At 38.3% G+C, this 17968-nt stretch overlaps 1 protein-coding gene across 1 annotated transcript in view; it reads left to right on the forward strand.

Annotated features, from left to right (window-relative positions):
- NUBPL (nucleotide binding protein like) overlaps positions 1-17968 on the forward strand; it is a 333097-nt gene that overhangs the window by 50510 nt on the left and 264619 nt on the right. Inside the window, exon 4 of the mRNA XM_036736308.1 lies at positions 15945-16035. Within this exon, the coding sequence (XP_036592203.1) occupies positions 15945-16035 (91 nt within the window). The remainder of the gene's footprint in view (positions 1-15944; positions 16036-17968) is intronic.

Consider the following 17968-nt stretch of genomic DNA (forward strand, 5'->3'; position numbering starts at 1 on the left):
GGGGAGGGAAAAAGGGGGGGGCGAGACAATACATACCTAAATAAGTGCTTACAAAATACATGCAGAGTGGATGGAAAATAACCTTAGAAGGAAAGGTACTAGCACTTGGGAAGACTGAGAAAAGGCACCTGCAGAAGGTGGCATTTGAATTGATCTTGAAGGGAGCCAGGGATTCTGAGAGGTGAGAATGAGTATGGAGAGCTTCCAGGCATGGGGCACAGCAAGTACAAGGCCTTGAGATGGGAGATGGAGTGTTATGTGTGAGGAACAGAAAGTAGGAAGTATGGCTGGACTCTGTGTGTGTGCGAAGGTGAGTAAGATGTAAGAAGACTAAAAAGATATAAAAGGAACAGGGTATTACCTTTAAATGCCAATTAGAGGAGTTGATATTTTATCCTGGAAGTAATTGGAAGCCCCTGGAGTTTATTGAGTAGGGAGGGTAACATGGTCAGACTTACGATCTAGGAAAATCATTTTGTCAGTTGTATAGAGGATGATGGATTAGAATAGGGAGATACTTGAAGTAGGGAGATCAATTAGAATCCTTGCTCTCACAGTAGTCTAGGTGAGAGGTGTTGGGAGGCTGGACTAGGATGTGGTTGGAAGGGTGGAGAGAAGAAGGCACAGACAGGAAGGTAGAAATGACAGGATTTGACAACAAACTGGATATGTGGGGAGAATGCTAGAGAGAAGTCAAGGATGACACCAAGTTGCAAGCTGGGTGACTGGGAGAATGGTGATAGTAATAGGGTAGTTGAGAAGAGGGGAATGTTTGGGGAAAAAGACATTGAGTTCTGTTTTGGATATATTGAGATTGAGGTGCCTGTGAGGACATCCAATTCTGGTAATGTGGAGCTGGAATTCAGGAGAGAGAATAAGGCTGACTTTATAGAGCTGGGAATTATCAGCATAGACATGATAATCGAACACCTGGGAGCTGAGGAGATGACCAAGTAAGAAAATATAGAGAGAATGGAGGACCCTGGACAGAGCCTTAGGTCGTGGCAGTGATGTGGGTTATGATCCAGCAGAAGGGACTGAGAAGCAAAGTAAGTGGAGGTAAGAGAAGAATCAAGTGAGAGCGATGTCCAAGAACACAAACAGGAGAGAGAATACGGAAAGGAGGTGGCCAACAATGCGGACGCGGTGATGTTAATTATTTCATTATCTTCCTGACCAATTGACTAGAGCTTTCTTGCTTGTCCTTGTTGATTTTATTTACATTGTTTTAGTCCTTTATTCACAATTCTGAGATATTTTTTCAGACTCAGTATAAGGAAGAGTTTATTTTGTAATATGAGTCTTAAGGGTTAGAATCTTTTCTGGTGAAGTCTGTAACTGAATTGGTAAAGGAAATGGAAGACAGCTACAGGAAAGGACCATCTAGGAACTCTCAGTTCCTTGATTTTTTAAAAAAAATCTTCAAATGTATTTCCTTTTTCAGGATGTTTCCTACAGTAATATCCTGACTCTGAGGAACACATATAGGTGTGTCTCTCTTTAAGAAAACTACTTCCATGTCTCAAACTGGATGCTAGGATCACTGAGTTAGAACTGGAAGGGAGCTTAAAGGCGATCTAGTACAACTCCTTTGGTTTTGCAGGTGAGGAAACTGAAACCAGCTAATAAGTATCCAAGTCAAGGTTCAAATCCGATTTTGTGACTCCTTTCGACTGTGCCATACTGCTTCTTGCAAATAGATAAGAGGGAGGATTTACTTTAACATTTCTAATTAAAAGACTATTATTTGTACAAAAGGATCCACTTAAAGTTGCCTTTAATATAGCAAGCTCCCATAATGTATGTAAGTGATGGTTTGTTTTATGTAAATTAACTTTGCACATATGTTTTCAGTAGCACATTAGTTGACTACAGTGAGGTATAGGCAACTCAGTGGTGCAGTTTAGATCCATATTTTAGAGCATCTGTCCAAAACATAGAGGCCTTTTTTAAATTCCTTTTTTTGAAACAAATATATGGTCCTGTTTGTTGCATCTCATTCTCTCTGTATGATTAGCTCACTTCATTTCTTGGTCTTTCACGCCCTTGATAATGTCTTTTGCACCACTTATCTTGAAGAAGTCATATTTGGTAACATTGTGTACGATCTGCTTATGCCCAGTATATGCCTTTCTGTCACCCTTTGGGTTGTTTGTAATTTTAATTTTTCTGAGATCATAGGTTCCATAATCCATAGCTATGTGGAAGCACTGGGAGAATATTGGTTTAAAGAAATGGGCTTTTGTGGCGGATAGTAGTTGGACATCATTGAAAGCGCTGTGCAGTTTCCCCAAAGCAATCCATTCTGCTCCCTTCCTCTCTTCAAGGCCTGTCAAAGATATACATATCGATGTTCTCATTGATAGACTACCTTACACAGACCCACTGATATGTACATTCTTGTTCCCTGGCTCTGATTCTTCTTATGCCCCTTTTAGGCATTCTCTTTTTCTCTTCAGAGCCCGTTTTTTGCTCAGAACCACATGACATTTGCATAATTCACAGCTGTCAAATCTTCATCATTGGAACTGGAAATGATTGGACCTAGGACCTTGTATATTCTCAGTCCCAGGACTTGAAGGAGCTGAGTCCTCCAGCCTCTGCTTGGTCTAATAGCCATTCTCTCGATCAGGGTTTACCCTGGGTGTGACACCAGCCTACCTGAGATCAGTACTCAGACTAATCAGTCACTTCTTGAATTAACAGCCAACGTTCTCTCAGCTTCTGTAGCGGCCCCACTTCCTCATCACAGCCTCCCTCCTCTCACAGCCTTGTGGTACTGCCTCTTCTCCTTGATAATCTCAGAATTTAAGAGATCTTAAGAGTTGGAAGGTACCTCCTCAGAGGGACCGAGGCAACTCATACTTGGCCAAATTTTTCTTCAGTAACATCTCTAACAATTGATCATCTGGCCTCTTACTTGAAAACATTTAGTGATGTAAAGTTCATTTACCTTGTGAGGCGGCTCATTTCCCTTTTGGAAATCTATAATTATTACTACATGTGCCCTTACATTTAACCTAATTCTGTTCTTCTGCAAATTCCACCCACAGCTCCTAGTTCTTTCCTTTAGGCCAAGCAGTCCATATTTAATTCTTCTGCCTGATGGCCTCTCCAGTCTCTTCCCTTCCTTCCCTCCCATCTTCTTCTTTTTTTTAAATTTATTTATTTAATATATTTAAATATATTTAATGTATTTAAATATATTTAATATATTTAGTTTTCAGTATTGATTTTCACAAGAGTTTGAATTGCAAAATTTCTCCCCATTTCTACCCTCCCCCCACTCCAAGATGGTATATATTCTGGTTGCCCCGTTCCCCAGTCAGCCCTCCCTTTTGTCACCCTACTCCCTCCAATCCCCTTTTCCCTTACTTTCTTGTAGGGCAAGATAAATTTCTACACCCCATTGCCTGTGTATCTTATTTTCTAGTTGCAGGCAAAAACTTTTTTTTTTGTTTTTGAACATCTGTTTTTAAAACTTTGAGTTCCAAATTCTCTTCCCTCTTCCCTTCCCACCCACCCTCCCTAAGAAGTCAAGAAATTCAACATAGGCCACATGCGTATCATTATGTATAACCCTTCCACAATATTCATGTTGTGAAAGACTAACTATATTTTGCTCCTTCCCAACCCATCCCCCTTTATTGAATTTTCTCCCTTGACCCTGTCCCCTTTCCAAAGTGTTTGTTTTTGATTACCTCCATCCCCATCTGCCCTCCCCTCCATCATCCCCCCTTTTTTTATCTTCTTCCCTCTTCTTTCCTGTGGGGTAAGATACCCAATTGAGTATATATGGTATTCCCTCCTCAGGCCAAATTTGATGAGAGCAAGATTCACTCATTCCCCCCTCACCTGCCCTCTCCCCTCCTCCCATAGAACTGCTTCCTCTTGCCACCTTTATGCGAGATAATCCACCCCATTCTATCTCTCCCTATCTCCTTCTCTCAATATATTCCTCTCTCATCCCTTAATTTGATTTTATTTCTTTTAGATATCTTCCCTTCATCTTCAACTCACCCTGTGCCCACTCTCTCTCTCTCTCTCTATATATATATATATATACACACATACATATATACATACATACACATTCACTTATATATATACATAAATATGTATATATATATATATATATATGCATATTTCCTTCAGCTACCCTAATACTGAGGTCTCATGAATCATACACGTCATCTTTCCATGTAGGAATGTAAACAAAACAGTTCAACTTTAGTAAGTCCCTTGCAATTTCTTTTTCTTGTTCTTTTTCTTGATTATGTTTTTATGCTTCTCTTGATTCTTGTGTTTGAAAGTCAGATTTTCTATTCAGCTCTGGTCTTTTCACTGAGAAAGCTTGAAAGTCCTCTATTTTATTGAAAGTCCATATTTTGCGTTGGAGCATGATACTCAGTTTTGCTGGGTAGGTGATTCTTGGTTTTAATCCTAGCTCCATTGACCTCCAGAATATTGTACTCCAAGCCCTTCGATCTCTTAATGTAGAAGCTGCCAGATCCTGGGTTATTCTGATTGTGTTTCCACAATACTCAAATTGTTTCTTTCTGGCTGCTTGCAGTATTTTCTCCTTGATCTGGGAGCTCTGGAATTTGGCGACAATATTCCTAGGAGATTTCTTTTTGGGATGTATTTGAGGAGGCAATTGGTGGATTCTTTCAATTTGTTTTACCCCCTGGCTCTAGAATATCAGGGCAGTTTTCCTTCATAATTTCTTGAAAGATGCTATCTAGGCTCTTTTTTTGATCATGGCTTTCAGGTAGTCCAATAATTTTTAAATGATCTCTCCTGGATCTATTTTCCAGGTCAGTGGTTTTTCCAAGGAGATATTTCACATTGTCTTTCATTTTTTCATTCCTTTGGTTCTGTTTTATAATATCTTGATTTCTCATAAAGTCACTAGCTTCCGCTTGCTCCAGTCTAATTTTTAAAGTAGTATTTTCTTCAGTGGTCTTTTGGACCTCCTTTTCCATTTGGCTAATTCTGCCTTTCAAGGCATTCTTCTCCTCATTGGCTTTTTGGAGCTCTTTTGCCATTTGAGTTAGTTTATTTTTTAAGGTGTTGTTTTCTTCAGTGTATTTTTCGGTATTTTTTTGGGTCTCCTTTAGCAAGTCATTGACTTGTTTTTCATGGTTTTCTCGCATCCTTCTCATTTCTCTTCCCAATTTTTCCTCTACTTCTCTAACTTGCTTTTCGAAATCCTTTTTGAGCTCTTCCATGGCCTGGGGCCAGTTCATGTTTTTCTTGGAGGTTTCTGTTGTAAGCTCTTGACTTTGTTAACTTCTTCTGTCTGTATGTTTTGGTCTTCTTTGTCACCAAAGAAAGAATCCAAAGTCTGAGACTGAATCTGGATGCGTTTTTGCTGCCTGGCCATATTCCCAACCAACTAACTTGACCCTTGAGTTTTTCAGTGGGGTATGACTGCTTGTAGAGTTTAGAGAACTATATTCCACGCCTGGGGGGATGCGCCAGCTCTGCCACACCAGCACTCCTCCTTCCCCAAGAGCCCCCAACCCGGACTGGACTTAGATCTTCAGCAGGCTCTTCACTCCTGCTCTGATCCGCCACTTAATTCCTCTCACCAGGTGGGCCTGGGGCCAGAAGCAACTGCAGCTGTACTTCTGTAGCTGCCCCACCTCCGCTGCCCTGGGGGCAAACTCCTTCCACTCCCGCAGCTTTTCCCACTAACCTTCTCTGTTGTCTTTGGTGTTTGTGGGTTGAGAAGTCTAGTAACCGGCTCCTGGTCTGGTTGGTCTGCGCCACTCATGCTGTGCTCTGCTCCGCTCCACTGCGCTCTGCTCCTAGCTCTGTGCGGGATAGACCTCACCCAGAGACCATCCAGGTTGTCCTGGGCTGGAGCCCTGCTTCCCTCTGCTGTTTTGTGGGTTCTGTGGTTCTAGAATTGGTTCAGAGCCATTTTTTATAGGTTTTTGGAGGGACTCGGCGGGGAGCTCACGCTAGTCCCTGCTTTCCAGCTGCCATCTTGGCTCCGCCTCTCTCCCTTCTATCTTCTACATGATAAAAACATCATCATCTCTTTCAAGTCATCTTGGTGAATCATGTTCAACAGTGCATTTACAGTCATTATCCTAGATATCCTCTTTATAATGTCCTCCCCCATCTTGTCCGCATCTTTACTAAAATGTGGTGCCCAGGACAGAATACCGTACTTTAGAAGTACTATGGTGTATCAGCAAGGCAATAATCACAACATTGATGATAATTGGAAATATATTTACATTACCATTACATGTGGCCAAGGCATAGTAGATTGGAACTATGATCTGCTTCATTTTGGACACTATGCCTCTATGACTGAATTATAAAATGGCATTAGATTATTTTTTTTGGCCTCCATGTTATACTATTGACTTATGGGATTTGCAGTCCACCCAAACCCCTGATCTTTTTCAGAGAAATTATCATCTGGCCATACTTCCGAAGTCACATTGTTTCTCACCGTTCTTTAATCAGTTCTGTTATTTTGGGAAGAGTAAAGCTAAGTGGTCTATATATAGATTTTACAGACCCTTTCCTGTTTTTGAAAATTGGGACATTTATCCTTCTCTGGTCTGTGGCAATGCTTCTTTTCCCCTTTATTTTTCTTTCAGAGATTACCCAAGTCACATCAGCACCCTAAGATACAGTTTTTCTGGGCCAGTTGGCTGGAATACATACATCAAGGTTAGCCTTCCTTGATCTTTTTGTTTGATAATGACTTCCCCTTTTGTACACCACTTGAAACTTTGTTTTGTAACTCTAATGCTCTCATAATATATTACATATTGCCACTACCTGTGTTGACCCTGTTCCCTAACTGTACTAGACTTGGACTTCCTCAAAGGCAGAGACGTTGTCTTCCCTAAACTTTTTATCTTTCCCACCTTCTGCATCTTGCACACAGTAGATATTGAGTAAAAAAAGATTTTTTTTTGCACCCACCTTTTTGTTTACTTCACTGAATATCAAAGGATATATTGACCTAGTTTGGAGGACCTTGTCAAATTCTTTGAAGAATTTTTGTGCTTTTTAAATTTTTTGCAATGTTGTGTAAACTGCAGTTAACTTTGTGTTGGCCTTTTTGCTTCCATTTATTGTAAGCTCTCCAAAGCACTATGACTAAGTATCCTATAAAGCCAATATTTTCATGTGTCTGTTGTGTGAAACCAACACTGTCTGCTCTTTTAATGTATTTCGCTTTACTTGATAGCATGGAGGATGTCAGTGTGATTGTGGTTCACATCCTTCAGTAGTGTGTTAAATTTTTTGTTTCACTATTAAGAAAGAGTATCAACAGCTAAATTAATGTTTGTAAATGGTTGCAAAAAGAACATGATTCTTAGCATCCTCTCCCCCTCTGCCCCCTTTTTTCCCATTCTGCTGCCATCACTTTGAAAGTAGGAGACTGAAGACCATTTTTTTTTTCTATATCATAAATTGCTGTGACACGATAATTCATTACCTTCTAGCCAGCCTACAGATGGTGAATCTTTCAGCATTTATGTAGGCTGTTTCTTGGATAATAGCTCTGGTCTGTTATCAGGCCCATGCTTAAAGCCTTGGTAGAATCTGCTGGAGCCTGTTTTCCATTAGTATAGCCTTTGAGCATGCAGGACCCATTCTGTGCTACAGTGTATAATCAGACTATGATTTTATTGTGTGATCATACAAGATGGCAGGTTCCAAAGGTCTTGCTAACTACTTTACAAGGGAAAGATTTTTGAAATAATGCTCTACCTAGGTTTTTTTGTTTTGTGATGCTGTAGAGGAGGGGTTCTTAACCTGAGGTTCATGGAAAGATTTCACAGGGTCTCTGAACATGGATAGGAAAAAAAATTTTATTGTTATTTCAATATAATTGGTTTCATTTATAATCTTATGTATTTTATTTTATCTATTTAAAAACATGATTCTTTTTTCCTTTTCTAAAACTTTATTTTTATTTTTCAGCATTCATTTCCACAAGATTTTGAGTTACAAATTTTCTCCCCATCTCTACCCTCCCCCACCCCAAGATGTCATATATTATGATTGCCCCTTTCCCCAGTCTGCCCTCCCTTCTATCACCCCCCCCATCCCTTTTCCCCTTCCTTTTTTGTAGGGCAGATAGATTTCTGTACCCCATTGTCTGTATATCTTATTTCCCAGTTGAATGTAAACACAATTTTTTTTTAACATTTGTTTTTAGAACTTTGAGTTCCAAATTCTCTCCCTTCTTCCCTCCCTACCCACCCTCCTTGAGAAGGCAAGCAATTCAATATAGGTTGTGCATGTATTGTTAGGCAAAACACTTCCATAATAGTCATGTTGTGAAAAACTAACTATATTTCCCTCCATCCTATCCTGTACCCCTTTATTTACTTTTTTTCCTTGATCCTGTCCCTTATCAAAAGTGTTTGCTTTTGACTACCTTCTCCCCCAGTCTGCCCTCCCTTCTATCATCCCCACCATCCCCTTTGACCTACTTTTGTGTATGTCATTCCCTCCTTAAGTCAAATGCAATGCGAGCAACATTCACTCATTCCCTTTCACTTACCCCCTCTTCCCTTCCATTATAACATTTTTTTCTTGCCACTTTTATGAGAGATGATTTACCTCATTCTATCTGTCCCTTTCTCCTCCCAATATATTCCTCTCACCCCTTAATTTTATTTTTTAAGATATCATCCCTTCATATTGAACTCACCCTGTGCCCTCTCTCTCTATATATGTATATTCCCTTCAACTGCCCTAATACTGAGAAAGGTCTCATGAGTTACAAATATCATATTTCCAAATAGGAATGTAAACAGAACAATTCAACTTTAGCAAGTCCCTTATGATTTCTCTTTCCTGTTTACCTTCTCATGCTTCTCTTGATTCTTGTGTTTGAAAGTCAGATTTTCTATTCAACTCTGGTCTTTTCATCAAAAATGCTTGAAAGTCCTCTATTTCATTGAAAATCCATATTTTGCCCTGAAGCATTATACTCAGTTTTGCTGGGTAGGTGATTCTTGGTTTTAATCCTAGCTCCTTTGACCTCTGGAATATCATATTCCAAGCTCTTTGATCCATTAATGTAGAAGCTGCTAGATCTTGTATTATCCTGATTGTGTTTCCAGAATACTTGAATTGTTTTTTTTCTGGTTGCTTGTAATATTTTCTCCTCGACCTGGGAACTCTGGAATTTGGCGACAATAATCCTAGGAGTCTTATTTTTGGGATCTTTTTCAAGAGGTGATCAATGGATTCTTTCAATTTCTATTTTACCCTGTGGCTCTAGAATATCAGGGCAGTTTTTCTTGATAATTTTTTGAAAGATGATGTCTTGGCTCTTTTTTTGATCATAGCTTTCAGGTAGACCAATAATTTTTAAATTATCTTTCCTGTATCTATTCTCCAGGTCAGTGGTTTTTCCAATGAGATATTTCACATTGTCTTCCATTTTTTCATTCTTTAGGTTCTGTTTTATAATTTCTTGATTTCTCATGAAGTCACTAGCTTCCACTTACTCCATTCTAATTTTTAAGGCAGTATTTTCTTCAGTGAGCTTTTGGACCTCCTGTTCCATTTGGCTAATTCTGTCTTTCAAGGCATTCTTCTCCTCATTGGCTTTTTGGAGCTCTTTTGTCATTTGGGTTAGTCTATTTTTTAAGGTGTTATTTTCTTCAGTATTTTTTTGGGGTCTTCTTCAGCAAGTTGTTGACTCATTTTTCATAATTTTCTTGAATCACTCTCATTTCTTTTCCCAGTTTTTCCTCTACTTCTCTTACCTGCTTTTCCAAATCCTTTTTGAGCTCTTCCATGGCCTGAGACCAATTCATATTTTTCTTGGAGGCTTTTGATGCAGGCTCTTTGACTTTGTTGACTTCTTCTGGCCTTATGTTTTGATCTTCTTTGGTCACCAAAGAAAGATTCCACAATCTGAGTCCTTTTATGCTGCTTGCTCATATTCCCAGCCAGTTACTTGACTTTTGAGCTTTTTGTCAGGGTATGACTGCTTCCAGAGTGGAGAGCGCTTTGTGCCAAGCTTCAGGGGTTTTGCACTGTTGTTTTCAGAGCTACTTCTATTCTGAGGTGGTATGACGCTCCTCTCCTGGCTTCTGCTCTGGTCTGTGAGTGACAGTACTCCTTTCTGCTGTGTTACTACCAGGAGGACTCCTCCTCCACAGTCACCACAAGTTCTGCCACACCAGTGCTCCTCTTCCCCCTAGGACCACCAAACAGGACTGTGACCCAGATCCAAGCAGGGCAAAGCAAGAGAAAACTGCCTCAGCACCAGCAAAGCAATCCTTGCACTGATCAGCCACATGATTCCCCCCACTGTCTGCGGGAGTGGAGCTTTGGAAGCAGCTGCAGCTGCTGCTGCTGCTGCTGCTGCTGCTGCTGCTGCAACCACCTCCACCACTCTGGAGCTGGGGCTGGACCACGCACTTCTCTCACCTGGGGCCAACAGTTTTCCCACTGACCTGCTCCATTGTCTTTGGCGTTTATGGGTTGAGTAGTCTAAAAACATGTTTCAAAGGGCCCATAAGTTTACCTAGATTGTCAAGAAGGGTCCATGACATAGAAAAGGTTATGAAATTCTGATGTAGACTCAACAAAAACAATCCAAAATAAGGGACCCTACTTTTTCACTCTACAGAATAAAAACTGGATATACTGTTGCCTTTAAACCTCAATGAAGAACTTGACATGAAGGCTTCTTTGGCAATCTATTCTCATATAATCTCTCAGTTAAATAATATATGTGTGCTACCTCTTCCATTTCTTTTTTCCTTTTCTTTCCTTCTTGATTTTTGCTCCACATTTAGGAGTTGGGGGATGTCTGAACTCTTGCTACTTTTCTGTTCTTAAGTTGACTTTGGAGTAGTTGACAATCTATGGAGTGACACACTTTTTAGGGTCTTAACTAGGTACATTTTTGGAAACCATTACCAAAAAAAAATTATGTCAGTATCATGGCCAACTCAGTCTTATGATCCAGCCAGCCTAATATTTTGTTTCTAAAAATACCACTAAAGAACCATTTTTAGACATATATCTGTCTCCTTATATGAGACTTTTTTTTTAAATGACCATGTGCATACTATATAAAAATTACGCAAAATTAACTTTCCTATCTCCTGGAGTTTAAAGTAAAAATAAAATATCCCAAAGATAAATGCCTCTGTTGGCACTTAAAGCTCTTTATAACCTGATCCCATCTGTCTTACCTTTCTGGTCTTCTTACACTTCACTCTTCTCCATGTGCTCTCCATTCCAGCAATACTGACCTACTTGTAGTTCCTGGAACATGATGTTTCATCTCCCATTTTCTATACCTGGTATGTTCTACCTCTTCACCTCTGCCTCTTAGTTTTCCTGACATCCTTTGAGTCAAATCTCACCTACTCTAGGAGGCCTTCTCCTCTTGGAGGGCCTTCCATCTACTGTTTCTTTGTATCTTCTAACTACCTACTTGTTGCACGTAGTCTGCCCTACTAGAATGTAAGCTCTTTGAGGGCAGAGACTGTGTTTTGGCCTTTCTTCATTTCTTCTGGGCCACATGTGGGGAACATGTGGCCTTCTAGGTCCTTGGGTGTGACTGTTTGAGTCCAAGTTTTACAGAACAGATCCTTTTATTAAGGGGATTTGTTCTGTGAAGTTTGGATTCAGTCAAAAGGCTGAACTTGGGGACCTAGAGGGCCACATGTGGCCTCGAAGCCACAGGATCCCCACCCCTGTAGGGCTTAGCTCAGTGCATGGCATGTAGAAAGGAGAAGGATGAGAGGGAATAATGAGAAAGATGAGGAGGCTGAAGGGCAGGTAGGATTCTCTAAAAAGAAAACAGGAATTTAATAAATTCTTGTTAATTTGATTTTATTGTGTGATATACTGTAGAACTATTCTACCTTCAGAATTTATGCCTCTGAAATTTTCCCTTCTGCAAAGCCTGCCTTCTTCTCCCAATGGTGAGTTTCTTCTGGGGCCTCCACTTTGTGGAGAGTTCCAAGTCAGCCTTCATTCCCTTTCCATTGTTTCTGACTTTCAGACTTAAAAACCATGCTCTACCTTCACGCCCTTCCTTTCTCCTTTCAGTTCCCTTTTGTGCATTGTCTTTTCGCCTTAGAATGTAAGTTTTACAAGGGCAGGTACTGCTTTCCTTTTTGCTTATAACTCCAGAGCTTAGCCTGGCACATGGTAAGGGCCTAATAAATGCTTGCCTCCTGTCTTCCTTGCTTCCTTCCTTTCTAGGACCTCTTGCCCATTCACCTATATCTCATTCCTTTGATTCATTTTAGCAAACAGTTATTAAGTGCTTACTGTGCGCATGACACTATGCTGGATACTGGGGTTACAAAGCAAAAAAAAATTAAACAGTGCCTGCCTTCATGGGACAATTAGAATTTATTCTTGGTTTTGAACCCTTCCTGTTATGATTTTTAGTACATTAGCTTTGTCTTTTTGGCTTCTGCCTGAACTCCATGATTAATTGTTTCTATGATGCTCTCATTAGTATCTGGAGTCTCCTTTCTCCCTGACCCTTCTGCCTTTTCAGTCTCTAACTCTGGGTGACTTTTCTTTTTTTAAACTTTTGCTCCTGGACTGCTAAGCATTGCTAGAGAAAGTCATGAAAATGTACAGCCTGAGATTGAGTACAAGTTTATGTTATTTAATCTCAGATAGGTCCTTATTACTACCTGACAGTCCTTTTATTCATCTCACATCAACTTCTTGTTAAATTCCCCATGGCAACTTTTCCACACCCACCTTGATCTAAAGAGATGTTCTCATCTCCTATTTTATTGGAAAAATTACCATCCATTGTGAACCTCCTCTTCATATGTCAAAACTTATTTATACCTTTACAATTTTTCCTTCCCATTTTCTCCTCTGGGAACTTGTTCTAACAATCACTATTCTTCCCTCTTATTCCTGCAGTCTCTTCCTCATCACTGAGTCCTTTCCTTTTATCAACGGACATGCCAGGTGTCTTCTGTCCTATGTAAGCTTTCTGTACACCCCACTAAAAGCCCTTTTCTCATAGTCCCATGAATTACACTTTTTTCTTTCCCCTGATATACTTTTCTAAAGAGTAGTCTACACTCATTGCCTCTATTTTCTTACAACCAACTCATTTACTCTACCCTTGCAAACTGTTTTATTTTCCATCTCATCATTTGACTAAAACTACTTTCTCAATGTTTATCAGTGTCCTCCTAATCACCAAATTGAGGGACTCTTCCCCATTCTTACCCTTCGCCTCTGTAGTATTTGACACTTTAATATCCTCAATTTTTTTTCTATCCTTTACTGTTATGGTAAATTGTTGTTGTTCTCCATACCTCCCTGGCTATGCCTTCTTTGACTGTTCCTCCTGCTTTCTAGATGTGGGTATTCTCAAAGGTTATATCACTGTTTCTTTTCTGATTTCTTTCTTTCTCAGACAAAATATAGTGTCAGAGCTTCATCTATAATCCCCAAACTGATGGTTGTTAAATTCATATCCCCTAGATTGGCATTTCTTCTAGATTCCAATTGGATGTCTTCACTTGGGAGATGTTAACCTCAACATTTCCCAAACTGAGCTTCTTTCTGACTAACCTGTTTCTGTTAATGGTGCCTTCATCATCCTCTGTGTCGTTTATGTTCAAACTCTGAGACATTTTGGATTTCTCTTTCCCTAGTTCCCAAGTATGGTTTATTTTTTAACCACTGTGATGTTTCTCCAACCCATCCTTTGCTCTTCACTTTCAGCACTGTCTCTCGTACAGCCTCTACTCTGACCACTGATAGAACCCCTTACTTTGTCTCCTTGTCTCCAAGTTCTTAATCCTTTATACCGCTGCCAGATTCGTCTTCTATATGCACACATATGCTCACATTCCTTTGTTGCTCAACGACCTTCCTTGACTCTCCATTGTCTACTAAACAGAATCCAGATGTTTTAGTCTAGAATTTTCTTCCATAGTCTGATTCCAATTGAATATCCTATTCTTATTCCTTCTTTTCTATCTTTTCTTTCTCCCAAATGGAACTGTCCATCTCCAGGTTCCATCTTAAGCTTTCCCTCCTCTGTGCCTTTATTTATGCTGCTTTCTCCTCTTGGAATACCTCCTCCTCCACTCTGTTAAGGCTCAATACAGTCAGTCCCTTTGTGGAGCCATCTTTAGTCTTCCTATTTTTCCCTCTTCCAAAGTTTCCTAGTATTTTGCACCTCTTTTATGTTCTTATCACTCTGACTTCTAGCTGTTCCTCAGCCTTGACAGTTCATGTCTGGCCTCTGTGTATTTGTACAGAGTATATCATCCATACCTTTTAGACAGACATCTTCTCCGTATTTCAGCCTTCTAGAATCCTTATCATCTTTTAAAGCTTATATTGGGGACCACATCTCTGAAGTCTTTCCTAAACCCCCTTGTTATTAATGTTTTCACTATCATCAGATTGCCTCATATTTATTTATCTATTGAAGTGTTGTATCCTGTGGTAGAAAGTAAGCTCCTTGAGGGTAGGGAATACTCCATTTTTGTCTATATTATGTTCACAGAGTTTAGCACAGTGGCTTTCACAAGTAGACACTTGATAAATGTTTGTTGATTCAAATATTTTTGGTATTTCTTGTGCATATTTATTCTCTTTACTAGATTAAACTATTTTTTAAATTTATTTTTTTATTTTTAGTTTACAACACTCAATTCTACAAGTTTTTGAGTTCCAAATTTTCCCCCCCCTCCACACCCAAGATGGCATGTAATCCAATATAGGTTCTACATGTACCTTTACCTTAAACTTATATTCACAATAGTCAAGTTGTAAAGAAGAATTATAACCAATGGAATGCACCATGAGAAAGAAGAAACAAAACCAAAAAAGGAAAAAAAAGAGAAAGCAAATAGTTTCCCTTATAGATTAAAATATTTCTGAGGGCAATTTACTTTTGTATTCATGTTCAGTGATTTGCTTGTAGTAGATTCTGAAGTAGATTTTGACGTAATAATCACATGGAAATGTATATTTGTGTTTTATATGATACCTTTACTCTGAACATATCAGCTTTCTTTCATTTACTGTCAAAGCATTCTGTAAATTGAGTAGAGATGGTTCCCACCCCTCATAGGGCCTTGCAAATAAGTAGGCATCAATAAATATTCACTAAATTAGATTTTAGGGAGGAGAAAATAGCCTCAGGAAAGTTAGTGACTTTCTGCACGTCTCGTATTGAGTAAGAAGCAATGCCAAGAATAGAAATTAGATCTTTTGGTTTAGCTGTTTCAGTATATACTATGCTGTAGGAAATTAATTTCTTGATAAATTTAGTTGACAAATCAAGTGGCTATTTTTATTTTTATCTTATATTTACGCCACTGCATATAAACTTGCAACAACTTTTCTAGAAATCAAATCTAGCCACAGAGTATCTTAAAAAGTAGCTTTGTGTTTGGAAAGAAGTAGGCAAGGTAAAAAATGAAAGATGGTTACTACCAGCGTTTTTGTGTCACTGTATTGCTATTCTTAGTTTACAATGTTATCTTTTGTGATATTTTTATTTTTAAATTTTAGTACATTAGAAGTGTTTTCTAATTAGATAGTTCATGCTAATTCTCCTTATAGCTTTGTTGTGTATACAATTTCTAATAACATTTAACACTGTATATGGAGTTTAGTCCTCAAAAAGTCAGGTTCATAAAGAACAGAACATTTTGTTTTGGATTATATATGGAAAAAAGATAGACCATAATGGGAAGACAGTGAGTCATGTGTTGGCAGTTCCCTAGAAGGAGCAACAATAACAAAAATTCTTTGTAAAAGCATTTATATTAGTTCTTCTGCAGTAGTTTTTGAAAGGATGGGATACGAGCATTCATTTAAATTTTATACCTTTCCCTTTGTGTTGTCAGATTTAAAATGTACTCATCTTAGTTTTAATTTACATTATAAATTTTTCAATAGTGAATTTTTCTTTTCAGTCAAAGGCCATTGGTTTGCTGGATGTGGATGTATATGGCCCTTCAATTCCAAAGATGATGAATCTTCGAGGAAATCCAGAATTATCAGAGAGTAAGTAAAGATAGGGCAGAGCTAGGGAACATTCACATAACAAGTACTTAATATGCTTTGTGAAGGAGAAAGAAAACTCATTTTTTAATATGATAGTTTTGTTCTTTATGTTTTAAAAGGCATTTCTCAAAAGGTTTTTTTTTTTTTGCAAAAATAGGATTTATTTCTTTGTGTTCCTATTGAACTTTTAATACTTTAGTCATTACATCTTGAAAAGCTCTCAAATGTGAAGAACAATGAAGAAAGAAATTTTGTGATTTAGAATTAAGAAATTTGAAAAATGAATGTTTTTTTGAATTAAATATAACATGGACAATTTTATTAGAAATTGAATTCTTTATACATAAAAACTGATTGAAAATTAAATTGGATCATGTATGTGTGTACATATTTGCTTTGAATTGAGCTTTTTGTTTTTGTGGGGTTAGGGAGTGAATTGGTTTTAAGAGACAACTTTCCAATTTTCACTATCCCCATAGGCAGTATTATTATTACCTTTGCCTGAGATGGAGAATGAGTTGAACATTGTTTATCACTGATGTATTTTAATGTCTGCTTTAAAAACATATTTAAGGAAAATGTGTTGTGAGCTTAGTTGTTGGGGATGATTATTAATATTTAGTCTGAAAGAATTGTTTATAAGACTTTGGGATTCCCTTAAGCACTGTGAAGGGAAATTGAAGATCTTGTGTTATTAAAACTGACCCTAATGACCTTATAATGTAAGCAGGCACTTTTTTTTCTGTTTGCTTGCTTCAAGAAGGGAAAGATGGTATAACTTAAACAGTCGACTTATTCCAGTTTCTTTGTTCTTTGTCCTCTTAGTAGAATGCATTCTTGGTTTGTGAATGTGTGACATGAGCCAAGATGTCAAACTTCCACAAAGGAGGAATAATGAATTTGCATACTTTAAATGATAGATTCATTATGTCTGCTTCTTGATTAAAGTAATGTGAAAATCTGGTGCACGCAGCACATGAGTGATGGCAGAATGGAGCCCTTGGTGTCAGTTTCTTCATAAATCGCTCTGTTCAGTGTATGCCAGCATAAATACTTGAAGTGAACTTTAATTTCTTTCTCCTTGTTTTACTGAAGCTGTAATCTTACATCTGATGTTTGCAAATTGGCTGTCATTAAAGAGACTTTCTTGTGAAGGGAAAGGAAAAGGTCCTGGAAATCTTAGTCTGAATAAAGTACTTTTAGTGCTGAAACATTAAAAAACTGACCTTGTTTGGACCCACCAAAGAAGAAAACAAAATGATTAATGCATGCTGAATGAAGAATGTGTGTTAAAAAAAGAAAAACATGCATTTATCCCCCAAAATTGGAAACCTGGAAATTTTACACTGATTGGCATCACTGACATCACATTCTTTTTGTCTCTTCTGCCTGACCCAGGCAGACTCTCTTTATTACCAAAACCCACATAGACAGTAAATTATATTTTAACAGTGCAGAGACACTGTGGAGCATGATGTTAAAGGAATGGTCAACTCTAAGTCAGAATAGAAGGTTTTGGAGAGATGTAGACAATGAACTGGACCCCATTTCTGTATTTTATGCCATCCTTTAGCTAAGCTTGATTCCTTGAAAGGTAGAACAGTAGGCTTTATAATCTGCCTTTACCTTGATCAATCAGTTGTGATTCTGAATATTATGCTAATATCAATTTGCTGACATTTACTACTGATTCATTTTGATTTATTATTTATTAAGTTCTTCAGGTTTGGTGGATTCAGATTTTCCCTTCAATATTTTTTTTCCTTCTTTTCATGTTAACTTTGTCTTTGAAATACCACATCTTTCTTATTTAAATGGCACATTAACCTTGCTCAGCTATAGATTAGTTGTTGTATTTGATTTTCAGAAAGTGTGTATTTCTGTGGTGGAAGAAGACTTTAAGTTCTAAAGACTCTTGGCTGCCTCAGTTCTG

The sequence above is a fragment of the Trichosurus vulpecula genome, chromosome 8 (assembly GCF_011100635.1).
Source record: "Trichosurus vulpecula isolate mTriVul1 chromosome 8, mTriVul1.pri, whole genome shotgun sequence".
Taxonomy (NCBI): Eukaryota; Metazoa; Chordata; class Mammalia; order Diprotodontia; family Phalangeridae; genus Trichosurus; species Trichosurus vulpecula.